Source organism: Somniosus microcephalus, chromosome 23, assembly GCF_052327205.1.
Source record: "Somniosus microcephalus isolate GS21.2 chromosome 23, FLI_Smic_1.0, whole genome shotgun sequence".
Classification (NCBI taxonomy): domain Eukaryota; kingdom Metazoa; phylum Chordata; class Chondrichthyes; order Squaliformes; family Somniosidae; genus Somniosus; species Somniosus microcephalus.
The window spans coordinates 33,792,525-33,808,719 of NC_141009.1; the positions used below are offsets into that span (position 1 = coordinate 33,792,525).

The 16,195-nt window shown below is 46.2% G+C and overlaps 1 protein-coding gene across 1 annotated transcript in view; it reads left to right on the forward strand.

Moving 5' to 3' along the window:
• LOC147101799 (multiple epidermal growth factor-like domains protein 9) overlaps nt 1-16,195 on the forward strand; it is a 388,208-nt gene that overhangs the window by 363,841 nt on the left and 8,172 nt on the right. Inside the window, exon 5 of the mRNA XM_085965761.1 lies at nt 10,272-10,535. Coding sequence (XP_085821887.1) covers nt 10,272-10,535 — 264 coding nt within the window. The remainder of the gene's footprint in view (nt 1-10,271; nt 10,536-16,195) is intronic.

The window sequence follows — 16,195 nt, forward strand, 5'->3', positions numbered from 1 at the left end:
AGAATACACCCAAGAAAAGGTTAACTGGTTAACTATTAAAGTGCTGGCAGGTTGGTGTTGGTGTTGCCAGTGTTTGCTTGAGTCACTGCCTTCCACAGTCCTTGAGCAGCTCTTCTTGGGGGCTGAGGCACTCTGTTTCAAGCAGGGTCCCCGGCCTCTATCTGACTTTGTACAGCCACACCTCCGTAGCTGCATCACTGGGAGCTCTCAACTCACCTGCAGATCTCACAGCCATTATTAGTGTTAATAAAACATTCTGCTCTTTTCCCAGTTGCTTTTTCTCGATGACTTCCCCTTAAGCGGTTGTCGGCCTTTAAATCCTGCGGCAACACACGTGTTCCTGTCTCTCCCCAACTTCCCCCATGGGTGAGCTCCATATCATTAGCATCACTAATGTCTGGAGTTTGCCTCAAATAAACAAATCAGGCTGCCCCCAACGATTACTGCAGGATCAGACCATTTTACATCAACCAATCACCCTCTAACCTCAATTCAATCAGGATTTTGCCCTGCCTTAAAATCTCTGCTTCACTGCCTTAGCTGATAAGAGACAAGCTTCAACTCTTCGAGGGATGTTGGTAAGTGTGAAAACTGTAGCCCATCAGCTGCCACCACTGCCCTGAGAGGACAAAATCCGGGGAATAAAATATGCACAGCAAAGTACTCCAGTATCAGAATTTTATTGCACTCCGTTTTAGATTTAATCATAAACTGAAAATACAGAACCTTGAGTAGTAACAGCAGTGGAAAAAAGTACCATATTTAAGATCTAAGTGAAGAGAATAAATGTGAAATTCTGAATTACAATAATTACACATGGTTGCAGCTAACTGCAAGTCCGCGTCCTCTGTGTGTGTGTCATTTTTGTGTCACTGAATTCACTTATAAGCCCAGCCTTATCCTTCAGCCGAGTGTTAGTCCTCCACTCTGCTCTGTGCGATAAGCTTAATATCATCAGGTGTTTAATAAAGATTGCTTTCTGTTTTTTTAAATGTAACCATTCCAGATTCTTTTTTTGTTGAGTATCCATTTTGAAAAGAAGTGGCTTTAAAGTAACCTGACCCCTTTGACAGTCGTGACAGTTGACTGGCTCTGAGAGCTCTGAAATAGCTTATAATGATGCATATTTGGCAATGTCAATTAGGTAATGTTCAGAATTAACTTGAGGCACTAACGGCTGTCTGCAATTAGCCATTTGTCTGTATACGCTATAGCCGCGTTTGTTTGAGATTCCTCAGTGTCACCCTGGGATAATACGCTCATCCCAAACTCCAGAATTAATTGACACAAGGACAGCAGACTTCGACCTTCTAGGATTTATGTGTATTTTTTTTTTAAAAAGTAGAGTTTGGAGGGCCGATATTTTTAAACAATTTCCACCGCATAACAATTTAAAAAATAATTACAGACTTGCAGCATACTTTAACCCACAGCAAATTCACAGAGCAAATGGGTGCTTGCAGAAGAGGTAGCTTTCAAACATACAAAGCCGTGTTGCTTATCGTGATAAGAAGCTATTATTAGACCAAAAGGAGTTGTAGTAGTATATCACAAGCGCTAGCAACCAGAAAAATTAAATCTGCTCCCGGAAGCCCTTCTATTTTTAACCCATCATTCTACCAGCCAGAATGTGCTGTGATGCACTGATGGTTTTTTGGATCATATCAATTGGCTTAATTTATTGCTCTACATAAAGTCTTTCATTTCTATTGAAAATTTTACTCAGCGTAAGTTTGTCAGGTTTAATTTTCTGCACAACATTTTCCGTGCGCTGAGGGAAGTCTTTGAAGTTCTTGAGGTTAATAAGGTCATCCGGAGTCACCTACTGGGTGATGACAGGGAGCATGACTTAACGGCACATAATTGGGATACACAAGACCAAGAAGTCATAATCTTAGCCTGCTTTCCCACTGGGACTATTAAACTCATATTTCAACTGTCTCGTGTGCTGCACTTTGTCACACAAGTTGGGCTCCTCCAAATGCATTAACAGAGATCATCTCATAAAACAGAAATCTGAAAAAAAATAAGGGGGAAAAATTCAGTCGCGCCCCCTTTGAGGCGCTAACTTCACTGGGCCGCTACCCCGAAAAAATTAGCAACCCCGTGGCTGAAATTCATCGGTAGCGCCCCAAGAGGGAAACAGGGTGTTACTGGAAGCGCCCCGCCTCCCTCTTGGGGCGCTGTGAGGGAATATCGCGGCGCTATGTGCCGCAGCGCCACGTTCTGCGGCACGTCGCACCGTGGTACTGCAGGCCTTCCTCCCCTTTTTAAAGGGGAGGGGCCTTGCGCAGCGTGGCCCAGCTGGGTCACCAGGGATCGGAGTGCCGGCAAAAGAGCCCGGCACTCAAGAGAAGTGTCGGGCTCACGGAGCGCAGCCGGCACTCTGCGGGGCAGCGGGGGGGCTGGTCACGAGGCTGGAGACGGCAGAGGAGGGAAGGTGCTGGCAGGCGGCCAGCAACAAAAATGGCCGCCCGGCACCTCGCCTTTAATTAGCGTTGCCCTGGCCACAGGTTGGCCTCCCTGACCCCGTCGGACATAACGTCCGGCGGTAAGTCAGGGGGCGCTACCGAAGATCGCGGCCGGGGCGCGAGCGGGACGCTGCGCACGGAGATGGCATCATCGCCAGTGGCGCAGCGCCGCAGGGCGCTAACGGTTACCGCCGTTGCTAACCTCCCGCTAAATTTCGCGGGAGACGTTGGCAGCGCCGCGCCCGGGCGCTAGTTGCTTTGCGCCCCATTAGCGCTCTCTTTGGGCGCTAACGGCAGGTGCAAAGCAACCGAATTTTTAGGCCTAAATCTTCAAATAAGGATGAAAAAGAATAATTGAATCGCAGTCAAAAACAGAGTCCCTGATGGTGGCCCATCTGACTTCCATTGGCTGGTGAAGTATTTAAGAGGTGCAGGCAATGTTCCTGCTAAGGTGCGCACACCTGAGCAGTAATCTGAAAGGTCCCAGGCAGGCCGCTCACCGGTTTTTACAATGCAAATACCGCGCATGCGCAGAAATTTTACGGGACCGCGCATTGAAAGAAACAGGCCACGCAGAACAAAGCTCAGCTCACTGGGATCGTTGGGTACGGGGAAGCAGCGTTTAATTGCATTCCAAGTTAGGGGTTGGAACATAAATGTCTGCATCTGCTGCTAAACAGGGTGAAGCTATGCTGGGTTGAACATGCTGAATGCAACGAGCACGGTCTATTCTTCTAAAGGGCAAAACCACTCATCGGGGAATGCCATTTTTGCACCAGCGTGGGCCAGTTTATTTTCGTCTTTTTGTGAATTTTTCCTGGAGATTCGGATGTCGAGAATTGAACATGCCCCACGTTTTTGCACTTTGTGCCAGAACCAAAACATTCCCAAATCTCAGGGGATATGGAGATAAGGCGGTTAAATCGAGCTGAGGTAACGGATCAGCAATGATCTAATTGAATAGGCACATATTTTGATATTACAATGTTTTTTAATTGACTCTGAAATTTTATTGCAAAGTCATTCATTTTCTTTTAAGAAGAATTGAGGGCCGTGTAATCTTCAAAGATTCTGCTGTTGAATAAATTTGTTCATTTATAAGCAAGTAACAGAGGTAGACTCACTGGAGTTCTGCACTGCTGCTCTGAGAAAGACATCAATGAAACACAACATTACTATTCCTCCCACATCCAGGAAACAAGAGACATTATTTAGCTAACTACCATTAACAGTACAAGAAAAGGATTTATTATGCTCGCCATACAGAGCTTTCGTTTTTCAAGTGAAGGTAAAAGCTTTGGAAAACAGAGCATTGAATGTCCAACTTTGACATTTTAATGTGTTTTTCTTTCAGTTCATCTGCCAGGGAAAGTAATCCAACTAGAGAAAAGAAAAACAGCTCGATACCTGAATAAAATACAGATGAAGTTACCGAATATTTTTAAATTTAAAAAAACACCAAAAAAATACATTTTGAATTGTCAGTCTTTGGACAATGAATGTTGATTTGAAGAGGAGTGTAGATGGTGAAAAAGTTTTGACCATTTCAACAGGGGAAAAGAAGAGGTTTAGTTTTGCCATTAGTTATCACAACAGCCATATTGGTTCAGCTAATGTCATAAAAATGCAACCGCCAAGCTGCCAGTTATTCACGTGAGTTATGGTGCGCTTTTTGAAGTTATACACCTACAACACAAAGTGTTTTTCCAGTCTTGTAGATCTGATCTGTCTAATTGCAGATACATCCAGAATAGAATAATTTTAAAAAGGGGGTAAAATAGAAATTAAAGGCGTTAAGTGATATAGTAGAATGAAGTGAGCACGTTAGATCTTGCGAAACACGGGATCCATTACACAGTGATTTGAGGGACAACAACATACCAGTGTAGATCTTGCAGTGCTACAGGATACAGGATTTGGAAAGGATTTTGAGAAAAGATTTGCTTAAGAGACAGTGAACTGGGAAAAAGTGATTTTTGTTTGCACCTACCATCCATGCATATCTTGCAGTCAAGATTTTGAAGTGTGGTGCACGTTATACACTAGACTTAAAATATTACCTAAATTGGACACTAGATTCTCCATTACAAGGCTTTTAAGATTTTAATCGTCTACACACAGTTCAATGCAAATGTGAATTTTATGTGGTTCTTTTGACAAGAAAAGTAGACTTTGCCCCCCAAGGCATTTGCTGCTTTTCAAAAACATTACAAATTCAGTTCAGCTTTTTAAAGAGTTATTGCAAAGATCTAAGCATTTTCAATTTTGCAAAAGAACATTATTTGAAATGAAAGGTATTTTAGTTTATAAAACCTCAACAGGACTTCTGCAATGACAGTTGGACTTGGCCTCACTTCAGATGTCTGTGGAGGTCCACCTGGTTGAAACTTTTCTTGAAACTGTCAACCATGGTTTTTGCCAGTCAGCAAAGAGAGAAAATCAGAAGATTTTTTCACAACATATAATGGCGTACTAGTTATTCCAATCTGTGGAAGAGCAGCACCTGATTCAGTCCAGTGATCTGCTTTATTCCAAGGGTGCACTGCTTCTACTCATTGTGATCCTGTGAGGTGTGGACTCACCTTCGTCTTCAGTTTCTCGAGCAATATTTAGTTAGGGTAAACTGGCGGATAGCATACACAGGATAATGATAAAGACAGAGACCGTTCTTCGGAATTAATGTAAAGATCTAAATCTTGGTCATTTCAGTTGAATCATCATCGACGCAAAGTTTTGAAAGTGACATGGTTTGCTTCAATGAATGAAGTTACTCACTTGTTTTTCTCAGCTCTGAGCTGATGTTTTCTGTGACTGTCATGGGCGCTATTCTACACTATATAGTTTTGATCAGTGTTCCTTTTGTCCTCCATCAGGTCACTGATGACAGGAAATTAATTACTCCAAAAGATACAGTCAAGTAAAGCTATGCCTACTTTCAAAATATAATGAAACCAGTCTTAATAATCACTTCTCTGTGGGCTCGCCTTTGCCTCAGTAAGATTGTCCAGCGAGTGACTGAGCTGTACAGACTAACTAGCAAGGTACCAGATTCAATTCCCAATCTATGCTGAGCTACCTGATGAGAGTCAGGATGGCGAGAGGGGTGCTGCAATTGGACTGAACAACTGTTAACACTGTAGAGTTAGTCGTCCCTTGGTTGAAAGTACAAAATCTAAACAGCTGCTTCCAGTCAAGTATCAGATGTGAGAATCTTCATTCAACACATTTTGTATCATTTGCCAGGGCTGTAGGCAGCTGATTTAGAACTGTACACACGCCTACCAAATCCTGCTATCCAGCCGCTCCCCCACCCCCTGCCCTGGGGAGTTCAGGTATGTGCTCCCCAGCAAAACTTTGACTTTTTAAACCAGTAGAAATGGTACATCATGGTTAAAAACTTATATTACAATTTATAGATTTATAACCTTAAAACTATTTCAAAGAAGAGCAGGAGAGTTTTGCCTAGTGTCCTGGCTAATATTTATCCTTCAAACCAACATTGCTAAAAAAAACAACAGATTATCTGGTCATTACCTCATTGGTGTTTGTGGGAGCTTGCTGTGCACAAATTGGCTACCACATTTTTGACATTACAACAGTGACCAGACTTCAAAAAGTACTTCATTGACTATAAAGGACTTTGGGACATCATGAGGTTGTGAAAGGCACTACATAAATTCAAGTTCTTTCAAAATATAGGAAAATAAGCTTATCCACGTTCAACACACCAACCAAAACTATCACTTCCCCCAAAACATTACCTGAACTGTCCCTTTCCCCTTCACAGGAGCCCCCCTCTCCCCTTCTGACGACAGAAGCATTCTCCCTCCTTTGCGACCTCACTTCCTGCTCCATTTGCAGCTCCAGCTCGATGCTGCTGCTTTGTTTAGGAGCAGATTCTCGTGTTGGGGGCTGGATTCCCTGCTCCACAGGGAATTCTCACCTGCAGTGCAGAGTCTAGTCCTGAAGCGAAGAATCAGCGGATTCAGGTACAAGCTGCTGCCAGGACTGCCCTTGGAGATGGCAGCCATTTCCTGGGCTGATCCCTTGGAGCAGCTGTTGCATTGATGAGCTGGGTAAACAGTGCACAGATTAGTGTACACCTGGCAACGCCCTGCGTTAATGTTCGGTGGGAATCTGGAGCGAGTAAAAGGACAGAGCAGATGTGGGTCAGGTAACTGGTTTACTTTGAGTTGAATCAGGGAAGAGGCGAGTAGCTGCTGCGATTGTGTGTTCAGTTTAGGACGTCCCGAGCACGCCGAAATACAGCAGCCCGATGGAGTGAAAACGTCACAAGTTCACAACAGCAGGATAGACCAATAAATCAAAACACGTTGGCAGCCTAGCTCAACATTTGAACTTTGGAACATTGAATCCCTGACCAGGAGACCGGAATTCAAATCAGAACCTTCAGCATCATGCTTCCCTGAGGTTTTGCTAGCCTGGGATGAGCTGTGTGGATGGAGAGAAGTCTGAGCAGAGAGACCCATCTTTCTGCCATCTGAGGGAAGCCCAGAGTTACATTTAAAATGATTTTTGCAACTGCGGGAGGGGAGGGGGTGCGGGGGGGAAGTATGAGAAGGGGGTTAAAAAGTTGAAACTCATGAAAAATAATGTTACTTTCCTTGTAATCACAAGATAATGAAACGCTGAATATTAAAATACTAAACTAGTTCCTATGTACTTTTATAAAATTGAACCCATGTGTAAGGACCCTGTTATAGCTTTATGTGGTCCACCAACAACAATTAGATTTAGCTGAACCTTTTATCACCAGCTTGGTAATATAAAGAACTTGCATTTATATAGTGTCTTTCATGTCCTCAAGATGTTGTAACGTGCTTCACAGCAAATGAATTACTTTTGAAGCATGGGGGGAGTTTTTCGGGGGGTCAGTGGACGCGTTTGATGGTGGGTTGGGTGGGAAAACATTTTTTGACAGCGGGTCGGGAACCCGCCACCACGCAACTTTCCCAGATGCCGGGTCAGTCCCGACACGCAGCGGCGCGGGAGGCAATTTAGGTCATTATGACCTTGTTATGAGCCAATTAAAAGGTATTTTGAGCTCACCTTTACATTTTGCGAGGTTGCCCACGGGTTCCACGCTGCTCGGGGATCACGTCAGGTAAGCTGGTCGGGAGTTGTGTTAGCATGAAATTATCTCTTGACAGCTGCAAATGTGCTATAAAAGCTCCCATCTCACAGCTGTTCACTTTCCAAGCTCAGAAGCTGTTGCTTATTGCATTTGGAAGACAGATTGAGCTTTATGCAGGTTGCAAGTGTTTGGAGCAAACTCTCTGTCCAGTGTCACCTCATTGGAACAACCTCTCTCACCACTGACAGATCGCTTCTGTCATCTCAACTTCACCTGCCATTTATTACATCAGCATCGGTGCCCTTGAAAATATCTCACCTTGGTCCTCAGAATCCCAACACGATCAGCCCCAACACCAGCATCACCGAGAACACCAGCAGCACCAACAACAACACCAACCTTCTCCGCATTCAACTGATGCTGCACAGGACAGAGGGCATCAGCACCTGACCACGTTGCTGCCCGGGAGGCCAGGGATGGCCTCACCATGGCCAGATTTACTTCACTTGATGCTGTACACCCTGGCCGCCACATGATGCGCCAGGTTGGCACCACCCCACACCAACACCATAAAGCATCCCTACAATGTCCAAGCCATTCCTTTCACACTCATCACCATTGCGGGGGGGGGGGTTCCGTTATGGCTCGCCATTTACTGCAACTCACTAAATCACTTCCAAAGGTGCACACAAATCTGTCCAAGAACGCAAAGTGTTGAAAATAAAGATTTCAATGTTTGACAGCACAGTAACAGAAACTTCACATGAACATTTGCTAAAACACACAAGTGCCTACCCTTGTGTGTTGTTAGTTGGTATGATTGGACTAGGATGAGGGTGAGTGTGAGGGGTGGCTAGTGAGATGGGGAAGTGATAATGTAGATAGAGAGGGATGGGTGGAGGTGCAAGGTACGTTGGTGTGAGTAAAGATATGCAGAAGTAGGGTAGGGAAGGTAGAGTGATGGGGATGTGATGAGTGGCACAGCAGGATGAGGTTGAGTGTGGCTTTGCAGTAACATTTTGTGATCTACTGAGATCATTGAAAGATTTGCGCCACTGCAGCCTTGTCCTCCTGATGACATCCCTGCTTGTGTCCTCCTGTGCAATGTGCAACCAGGCTGTGTTGGTCTCCTGGGGAGCTCTCTTCCGCCCATTGGAAGGGAAGAGAACCTCCCTGCGTGCGGTGCCTCCCTCCATAAGCATATGGGGGGAGTCATGGGGGAGCCTGGGTGCAGCCGTGCACCTCTGTGCAGTGCTTGTCAGTGTTTGCAGCACCTCAATGCTGTAGAACAGTCAAAATAATTTGTGCATGGTCCCTTTAAGGAAACCGGCTGATGACATGTCACCAAGTGACATCATCAGACCCGCTTCCTACAATTGGCCAGGACACTCGCTGGGCAGGCTTAACAAGCCCAATCAGCATAAAATCACTTTGGACAGCAGGCTGGAGCCAGCAGCGAGGCCGGGACCGGCCACCGACCCCCGACCCCGGCCACACCAGGCCCGCCGAGGTAGGGGAAATTGTGGCCATAGTTACTACTGTCCTGTAGGCAAGCACAGTCAAGTTTGACAAACAGAAAATGAGATGTGACCACTTAATCTGCACGGTGGCATAGTGGTTAGCACTGTTGCCTCACAGCGCCAGAGACCCGGGTTCGAATCCGGCCTCGGGCGACTGTCTGTGTGGAGTTTGCACATTCTCCCCGTGTTTGCGTGGGTTTTCTCCGGGTGCTCCGGTTTCCTCCCACAGTCCAAAGATGTGCGGGTTAGGTTGATTGGCTATGATAAATTGACCCTTAGTGTTAGGGGGATTAAATAGGTGGGGTTACAGGGATAGGGTGGGATATGTGTTGGGGTTACGGGGATCGGGTGGGATATGTGTCGGTGCAGGCTCGATGGGCCGAAATGGCCTCTATCTGCACTGTGGGGTTTCTGTGTGATTTCTGTGTGATTCTGTGTTATCCAGCACAGCTGCCCTGCCACAGGATTCATCTGAACAGGCAGATGTGGCCTCAGTGTAATATTTCATCTGGAAAAACAGCACCTCAAACGATGCAGCACTCCCTCTGTACTGCACTGAAGTGTCAGCCTAGTTTATGTGCTTAAGTCCTGGAGTGAGGGTAGAACCTATAACCCGCTGACTCAGAGGCAAGAATGTTACCACAAGCTGACAGAACTACAGTTCGAGAAGATTGTTGTGCACTGGGTTGCCAAGTATCTCTAGTAGTGTATTACTGTACTTGTGTGTCGAGGGTTGAAGCACAGTCCAGTCAGTCATCGACTGCAGAGCGTATCCTTCTGACACCATTTTACCTCATTGCACTAAGTATGCTAAATTGTTTAAGAAATCAACTTATTAATTTTACTGTTGCTCTCTGCATATGTATTTATAAATTTGCTTAATGTCAGAGCCCACTGAGATGATTAGTAAATTCATCAAGTTCTCCACGGCAGCAATGTTATAAACACACTGGGGATACCTGTTCACTGAACTGTAGCAAATCATACTGTGGCTGTTCTAATGAAAGAGTTTACATTATCAGATAGGGCAAATGTAACCGGGTTGCCATGAGTGACTAATACATGTTACGTTTGTTTAAAGTGAGATCTGTGATCATTTATGGAGATAATTATGTTGGTGTTATATCAAGTGCTGTGCTTTGAAGAAGCCTCTTTCCTAAGTCTTGCCTTATTCCCCCCATGCAGTGTCAGGCGAGGCAGTTTGTGACCAGTGCAAGCCAGGCTACTTCGGCTCCAAGTGCGACGAGTGTGCTGACGGATACTACAACTCGGACAGCATCTGTATGGCATGTGAATGCAACAACAACACCGACGCAGACAGCAACCGACCGATTTGCGACTCCGAATCTGGGCGGTGCCTGAGCTGCACCTTAAACACGACGGGCTTTAACTGCGAGGAATGTGCGGAAGGACACGTAGGGGTTCCTGCGGCAAGGAACTGCCAAATAGGTGAGGATCCAGCTTAGAAACAACACGGTAGTCGGGCGCTGGGTAGCCAAATATCTCTCAGTGTACATCATTGGACTCGTGCTTAGATGACTCAGGCACAGTCCAACGAGCTCTTTGACTCGATAGACAAACTATCAAAGCTGTTGGTGTGTGGCAAGAGACCAGAGGGGAAAAATTGGGTTGATTTGCACCTCTCATTAGCACCCCCAGGGGGCGCAAATCCCCTCGCGCCCGGCCACGGTGCCGCTAACGCCTCCCGCGAGATTCAGCGGGAGGTTAGCGGTGGCGGTAGCCGGTAGCACCTCACTGCGCTGCGCCGCCAGCGATGATGTCATCGCCGTGCGCAGCGCCCCGCTCACACCCCGGCCGCAAACTTCGGTTGCACCCCTGATCTATTGCCGGACGATATGTCCGACAGGGTCAGGGTGGCGTTTTTGCAGCCACGGCGGCACTACTTAAAGGGCAGGTGTCGGGCGGCCATTTTTTTGGGGCCGACTGCCAGCACCTGCCCCCCTTCCCCTTTTTACTTCGGGGTGCCGGCAGCCATCGCTCAGCCCGGCACTCCTTGTTTTCCCGGCACCCCGCTCCCCGGTGGTCCAGCAGAGCCCCGGTTCGCGCAGCGTTAGGCCCCTCCCGTTTAATCAGGGGAGGGAGGCCTGCAGTGACGCGGCACCATGTGCCGACACGCGTGGTGCTGTTGCACGTTGCACCGCGATCTTCAGTAGTAGCGCCCCAAGAATGAGGTGGAGCGCTTCCAGTAGCACCCCACCTCCTGCTTGGGGCGCTACGACGGAATTTCAGGCGGAGGGACGCTAATTTTTTTGGGGCGATAAAATTAGCACCCCGGACACGTTAGCGCCCCAAAAGGGGCGACACCGAAGTATTGCCCCCCAGACATTTCAATCCCGTTAGGAGAAGGGGAATAAGACAGTGCCCACAATAGCACAGCTCCAATTGCTGCTTCAGTGCTGTGGATGCCGTGACAACCACGGAAACAGGCATTGGTGTTCCAAGCTGCTGTGCCACAAACTCCGTTCCCTAGCGAACAACTCCAGCCCTCTCCCCAGCATCTGTCTGAGGCTGAACCACACTGTTCGCAACCTTGATGTCATATTTGACCCTGAAATGAGCTCCCGTCCACATATCCGCAGCATAACTAAGACCGCCTATTTCCACTTCCATCGCTCGTCTCCACCCTTGCCTCAGCTCATCCACTGCTGAAACCCTCATCCATGCCTTTGTTACCTCTAAACTTGACTATTCCAACGCACTCCTGGCTGGCCTCCCACATTCTACACTACGTAAGCTTGGGGTGATCCAAAACTTGGCTGTCCGTGTCCTAACTCGCACCAAGTCCCGTTGGCCCATCACCCCTGTGCTCGCTGACCTACATTGGCTCCCGGTTAAGCAGCACCTCGATTTCAAAATTCTCATCCTTGTTTTCAAATCCCTCCATGGCCTTGCCCCTCCCTATCTCTGTAATCACCTTCGGCCCCACAACCCCCCGAGATATCTGCGCTCCATTAATTCTGCCCTCTTGAGCATCCCTGATTATAATTGCTCAACCTTTGGTGGCCGTGCCTTTTGTTGCCTAGGCCCTAAGCTCGGAATTCCCTGCCTAAACCTCTCTGCCTCGCTACCTCTCTTTCCTCCTTTAAGGCGTTCCTTAAAACTACCTCTTTGACCAAGCTTTTGGTCACCTGCCCTCATTTCTTATGTGGCTCGGTGTCAATTTTTTGCCTTATTACACTCCTGTGAAGCGCTATGGAACATTGTACTACATTAAAGGCGCTATATAAATACAAGTTGTTGTTGTTGTGTCACCAAAGGCATTAAAAAAAATGTAGACCAAGCTCACATTGGGGCCAATGAACTGTGATCAGTTTTTCCCAGTGGCGTTCCGATCGTCACTACTGCCCTTTCTGCACAGCCGCAATGACCACATTAGCTCACAAGACAATCTGATTTCCCAGGCCTGTGTGGCTCCTGACATTTGCGGAGGTTTATGTTGCACATGCCAGGCCGAAGAAGCCAAAAGACCTTACAAAATGGACAAATGCTCGGCAGAAATCTAACGAGCACCACTTAAAATGCACCCTCTGCTTTTCTTGTGCAAGATGCTTGTTTCGTGTTGCTGTTTTTTTCCCTCATCAGATATTTTTGATGTTATTGAAAACGCTCTGCACTAGCAAACCGTTATGTGAAACCAGCTGAGAAAATAAATTATTTATCTTCAGCACCATATGGATGACATTAATTCAGACCATCAGAATAGATTTTTAAAATACTGCTGTAGAAAATATTTTAGGTATAGCAATTTTTTTTGCATCGTACGGCAGTTTTCTTCCACAATGTAAATTAGGCCGGAGATACAATAGGAGAGAATTATGGGATTGCTGAGTACTAGTCAAAGTCCTGCTGTGTCGGCCGCCACAGGCCCAGTCAGATTCAGGTCATTTAACAATCAAATCTCGCTTTTTAGTTTAATCCCCTTCAACCTACCTCTCATTATCTGTCCTTAGCTCCCCCCAGCGCTAAAAATGATCTTCAAAACCTTCCATAGTGCAAAACTACAAAAATCATAGAATGATACAACACAGAAGGAGGCCATTCGGCCCATTGTGCCTGTGCCGGCTCTTTGAACTAGCGATTCAATTAGTCTCGCTCCCCCCTGCTCTTGTGAAGGAATAGCCCAAAAGGGCTAGGACTGTAATTATCCCTTCAGATGGTGCCCAACGTGGGGCTATTCCTTCACACGCTTTCCCCGTAGCCCTGAGAATTTTTCCCCCTTCAAGTATTTCTCTAATTCCATTTCGAAAGTTACTATTGAATCTGCTTCCACCGCCCTTTTCAGGCAGCGCATTCCACCAACAACAACTCGCTGCGTAAACAAATGTTTTCCTCATGTCCCCCTGGGTCTTTTGGCACAAAAAAAATCGCTCGCTTTTAAGTCAGAGTTAAAGCACACTGTTCAGTGGGAGAAAAAAAAGCATCAGTTTCATTTATGAAGCACCAAGTGAACGGCCTGATAAATAAATAGCGGTAGATTGCTCGGGACTGTGATTAAATGGGTGGGTTACTGTGGATAGGAGGGAGCAGGCCAAATCAATGCAGTTGTTTTATTCATGCACATCATCTGTCACTACAGTATATTGGCTCACATATCGAATCAGAAACCGTACTGTCATCTAGTTCAGTTTGACCAATACTTAAAAAAACAGGAAGCCAGGAACAAGAAAGGAATCAGCTCACTCCATCATAAGAACATAAGAAATAGGAGCAGGAGTAGGCCATTCGGCCCTTCGAGCCTGCTCTGCCATTCAATGAGATCATGGCTGATCTTCTGCCTCAACTCCATTCACCGGCCCTATCGCCATATCCCTTGATGCCCTTACTAGTCAGAAATCTATGGACTTCTGTTTTTAATATACCCAATGACTGAGCCTCCACAGCCCTCTGGGGTAGAAAATTCCAAAGATTCACTACCCTCTGTGTGAAGAAATTTCTTCTCATCTCAGTCCTGAATGGCCTACCCTTTATCTTGAGGCTGTGGCCCCTGGTTCTAGACTCCCCAGCTAAGGGAAACATTCTCCCAGCATCCACCCTGTCAAGTCCTGGAATAATTTTGTATGCTTCAATGAGATCCCCACTCATTCTTCTGAATTCAAGAGAATATAGGCCTAGTTTACTCAATCTCTTCTCATACAACAGTCCTGCCATCCCAGGAATCAATCTCGTGAACCTTCGTTGCACTCCCTCTATGGTAAGTATATCTTTCCTTAGGTAAGGAGACCAAAACTGTACACAGTACTCCAGGTGTGGTCTCACCAAGGCCCTATATAATTGGAGTAAGGCTTCTTTACTCCTGTACTCAAATCCTCTTGTAATGAAGGCCAGCATACCATTTGCCTTCCTAATGGCTTGCTGCACCTCCACATTCACTTTCAGTGACTCATGTACAAGGACACCCAGGTCCCTTTGAGCATCTGCATTCCCCAATCTTTCACCATTTAAGAAATACTCTGCCTTTCTGTTTTTTCTACCAAAGTGGATAACTTCACATTCATCCACATTATATTCCATCTGCCATGTTCTCGCCCACTCACTGAGCCTGTCGAGATCCCCTTGAAGCCTCTTCACATCCTCTTTGCAACTGACACTGCCACCTAGCTTTGTATCATCAGCAAATTTGGAAATGTTACATTTAGTCCCTTCATCCAAATCATTGATATAGATTGTGAATAGCTGGGGCCGAAGCACCGATCCTTGCGGTACCCCACTAGTCACAGCCTGCCATCCTGAAAAAGACCCGTTTATCCCTACTCTTTGTTTTCTGTCTGTCAACCAATTCTCAATCCATGCTAGTATATTACTCCCAATTCCATGTGCCCTAATTTTGTTCACCAACCTCTTGTGTGCGACCTTATCGAAAGCCTTCTGAAAATCCAGATACACCACATCTACTGGTTCCCCTTTGTCTACTCCACTAGTTACATCCTCAAAGAACTCCAATAGGTTTGTCAAACAGGATTTCCTTTTCATAAATCCATGTTGACTCTGCCCAATCTTACTATTAGTTTCTAAGTGCCCAGTTATTGCATCCTTTATAATAGATTCCAGCATTTTCCCCAACTACTTACTTGGTTTTTCCCCCCACACTAAATTCCAATCTCTTTACTGAATCAGGAGGACAACATAAAAAAAACAGGTTGCAAATCAAAGGTTATAATACCCCCTACATTCTTCTATCTCCAGCACCAGCTCGCCACTGGTTTTCTCCAGGTGTGGTTAAACTTTTCGTGGTAATTTTGCAGCAAGGAGGCAGGTGCAACATTAACATGAAGGGTTCTGGGGAGCGGGCAGGGAAGTGGCTTTGAGCCCAAGATCAGCCATGATCTTATTGAATGGCGGAGCAGGCTTGAGGGGCCAAGTGGCCTATTCCTGCTCCTATTTCTTATGTTCTTATTAACAAGCCTACAGTTTGGAGGGTGTGGGTTGTAAAGGGATATCTGGGGGTTCGTTACTGACTTGTGTGCAGAATGGCCCTAAAATTGACATCAGAAACTCGTGTAACTTATTGCAGTTTTTTTTCAGCCAATTACCTTTCAGCAGCCATTACATTTGATTCACAGATCACAGATCACAGAAACCCCACAGTGCAGATAGAGGCCATTTCGGCCCATCGAGCCTGCACCAACACATATCCCACCCAATCCCCGTAACCCCTACACCAACACATATCCCACCCTATCCCTGTAACCCCATGTATTTAATCCCCCTAACACTAAGGGTCAATTTATCATAGCCAATCAACCTAACCCGCACATCTTTGGACTGTGGGAGGAAACCGGAGCACCCGGAGAAAACCCACGCAAACACGGGGAGAATGTGCAAACTCCACACAGACAGTCGCCCGAGGCCAGATTCGAACCCGGGTCTCTGGCGCTGTGAGGCAACAGTGCTTCAGACCAACAACAACAACAACTTGTATTTATATAGTGCCTTTAACATAGTAAAACTTCCCAAGGCGCTGCACAGGAGTATTTTAAGACAAAAAAAATTTGACACCGATCCACATAAAGATAAATTAGGGCAGGTGACCAAAAGCTTGGTCAAAGAGGTAGGTTTTAAGGAGCGTCTTAAAGGAAGAAAGAGAGGTA